The following is a 3049-nucleotide window of genomic DNA, read 5'->3' on the forward strand; positions in this document are numbered from 1 at the left end:
AATTTGTATTGTAGAAATGACTCTCTACAACAAAATTTTCTCTCTATTCAACTTATACATACATATCTTGTTCACTTGGGGATCACTTAATTTGATTCCTATAATGTATTTACAATAATCTCCTTTTGGATTATTTTTTCTGGTGTGCTTCATGATACTAGAGTTCGTTTGATGCTTTTGTTTTGATTTTTCTGTTGGTTGTTTCTGTTTGTTGTAGCAGTTTCAGTTTCATTTTTCTTCCTTGGAAGGGTTCAAGTCACACTCCTTTATTAATATTCTTTTTTTAGCAGCAAAGAAAGATTTATTAATATATAAGATTAAAATATGATCTACACAACAAAGCCCTAGTTTTTTCTTATGTTTTTTTTTTCTTCATGATTTTTTCGTCTGAGTGCGGCGTTTCTTGTTTGTCGTCTTGTGCGGCGTTGTCTGATTTCGGGTCTTGTTGCGGTGTTCGTTTGGTTTCTTTTGAAAGATAAGCTTCAGTTAATCACAAATTCAATCAATGATTTGAGCGTCAACGTTGCAAATCTGAAAACATGGGTATTCTGATGATTTAAATTTTATCATATTATTTGTAGGCATTTTGTCGTCATGTGCTATAAACTTGGGTGTTGTGAGTTTGTTTACAGATTCACCCTTTACGTTTTAACGATGTTAGTCATGTTATTGTATCTCAATTATTCTATCAATTTGAATGAATGAATATCGTTTTGTTTTTGTCAAAAATGATAAGATTAAAATATGATATATATATTTTTTCGATCATAAAAAAAAGTATAAACAAAAATCCTTCATTTTTTTTTTTTTGACAAGAACAAAAATCCTTCATGACTTTGAGTATAAGCAAGATATACTTACGAAAAAAAGTAAAAATAAACAAGAGATCTTCTACTATATTACTACATATATTAACCAACAAATGAAGATGGAGAGAAGAAACCATGCATTAATCTTAATTAAGCCATCAACGACAAACATTCATGTCAATCAAGAGGATGATGGAATAGAAAACATAATTAGTTCTTAGTTAACATAATAAAAAGAACTATACCTAACAAGACATATATAAGAAAATATATATATGTTTGATTATATATTATAAGAACACAGTCATTTTCTGTAGTCATATATAAGCTAACAAAACTAAACATTAATTTCACACCCTAGATGAAAGGCCAAGCTTGTCATTGTGTATTCAAATTTCATTTCAACATATAATTTTAAACCTAGCTAGGGTTCATAACATTGTTACTTAGTTGTGAGAAGGAGGATGTGTCTTAGGTGGTGAATAATCCAAATTAAAACCAGGATGTTTCTCACTATGCTTCTTCTTATTGTGAGGTACACGCAATGATGAAACTGAAACATGAGATTTAGTTTGCAATTCAGCTGAAACTTTTCTCATATCTTTCAACACTTTTTGGTTAGTACTTCTTTGGTGTTTCGACTTCTCCGAGTCAGCCACAAATTCAGCCTTCATCTTGTTATCACCTTCACTAAGCTTCTTCCTTGAGGAATCAAATGCATTCTTCTCAACATTAATCTACAAAAAACCAAACCTTGATTAGTGAAAAAACAGACATGGGGATATAAGGATGGATTGGTGTATGATGAATTTACAATAATTTTATATAAAAAAAAAATCAATGAATTTAGTTATGAATGTAAAAACTAGGTTTTATAATCTACTAGAAAATTAACTTGAAAAACAACGAAAATTTGAATTTGAAAACTTAAAATTGGTCATCATATTTAGCGTCTTTAAAACTTAAAGATGGAATTTAACTTTTAACATCGCTATTTCAATTTTGTAGTAGTTAATCTCATTCATGATCTTTAATATTGTAAACAATCATGGTCAAATACGTCTGATGCATGACGCAATAGAAAAAACATCCACAACCCTGATGTCGTAGCTAGCAACTAGCTAGCTACAATCGTGATCATGAACTTTGAAATAAAACTTTGTTGATGTGTAATTAAATTCAAGACATTATCATATTAGGAGGACAAACCTTGAGAGAGAAGTGAGGTTTCTTCTCCATCTTCTTATCTAGATCAGAACTAGGATGTCTCCGAGCATTGCATGCATGCAAGGAAATGATGCAAAGAAACAAAAGAAGAATGTATGAGCTTGATGACATGTTAAGACAAAGATTCTTCTAAAATTTTGAGCTAATCAAACTTTTGTTGTGGGATATGGAAAATATGAAGTGATGATATGGTAGCAGCAGAAGAAGTATTTGTACTAACAAGGGAAATGAATGTGCATTAAATGCAATGGCTTAAAGAAGAATAAGAGGTTAAATTGAAGAACATGGTGTTGTAGGGGGTGGAAGAAGTAATTATGGGAGAAAATGAAGATATGGTGTGGCCTCTCTTTTGTCCCTTTCTTCAGACATGTCAGTTTATTGGGTCCCAAGAGAAGCAAAGAGAAGCAACACAACATCTTTTTATAGAAAGAGATATTTAGAAGGAGAGGCACGAGAATTTGGATTACATGCACTCAAATATTTTTTTATAGGCAAATATATATAAGTACATTGTTTGTTACGTTATTTAATTCTCGTTTAATGCAGGGCTTTGAACCCTATTTTTTTAACTCGATTAACCTTTCACTTTTAGCTAAAATAAATTGAGCTCATTTGGTGAGAGTAACATAGAGATTGACCAGATAGAAATGTTCGAAACACTATCTTTTTAGTACTCTTTAACATTTACTATTTCAATATGTGAAATTTATATGGGTCTCACCAATTTACGTGGGATCCATTTCTAAAATGTAGTACTCACATGAATTTCATTAAATAAAAGTGTAGATGTTATAATAAGTGTTAAAAAAGACGGTGTCTATAACATTCCTCTTGAAGAGATGATATAAAGAAGGTTCAAAACAAGCTACTACTCATTAACATTTCTATTGAAAAAAACTATAAATATGTGTCTTTTGTATTTCTTATTTGAATTTGGTAAAATAAGAAATGTCTAATTTATTGGATTTAGGGGAATATGAAGATCGTCAAATCAATTGAATTAAACGTAACCA

General features: G+C 30.3%; 1 protein-coding gene across 1 annotated transcript; it reads right to left on the minus strand.

The window, feature by feature from the left end:
* Positions 1 to 1203: 1203 nt before the first annotated feature.
* LOC11420739 (root meristem growth factor 10) lies at positions 1204 to 2420 on the minus strand. The gene is made up of 2 exons (XM_003605137.4): positions 2019 to 2420; positions 1204 to 1546 (listed from the first exon to the last, which is right to left on the minus strand). The coding sequence occupies exons 1-2, from the start codon at positions 2145 to 2147 to the stop codon at positions 1256 to 1258; spliced, it is 420 nt and encodes a 139-aa protein (XP_003605185.1). The 5' UTR covers positions 2148 to 2420; the 3' UTR covers positions 1204 to 1255.
* Between the last annotated feature and the right edge of the window lie 629 nt (positions 2421 to 3049).

The sequence above is a fragment of the Medicago truncatula genome, chromosome 4 (genome assembly GCF_003473485.1).
Source record: "Medicago truncatula cultivar Jemalong A17 chromosome 4, MtrunA17r5.0-ANR, whole genome shotgun sequence".
NCBI lineage: Eukaryota > Viridiplantae > Streptophyta > Magnoliopsida > Fabales > Fabaceae > Medicago > Medicago truncatula.

What these genes read in the sequence shown, in the direction of transcription:
- LOC11420739 (XM_003605137.4), bottom strand. Translation starts at nt 2,147, where the DNA reads ATGTCATCAAGCTCATACATTCTTCTTTTGTTTCTTTGCATCATTTCC. An exon ending in AACCTCACTTCTCTCTCAAG is followed by an intron (nt 1,547 to 2,018) that starts GTTTGTCCTCCT and finishes GGTTTTTTGTAG; the next exon opens with ATTAATGTTGAGAAGAATGC.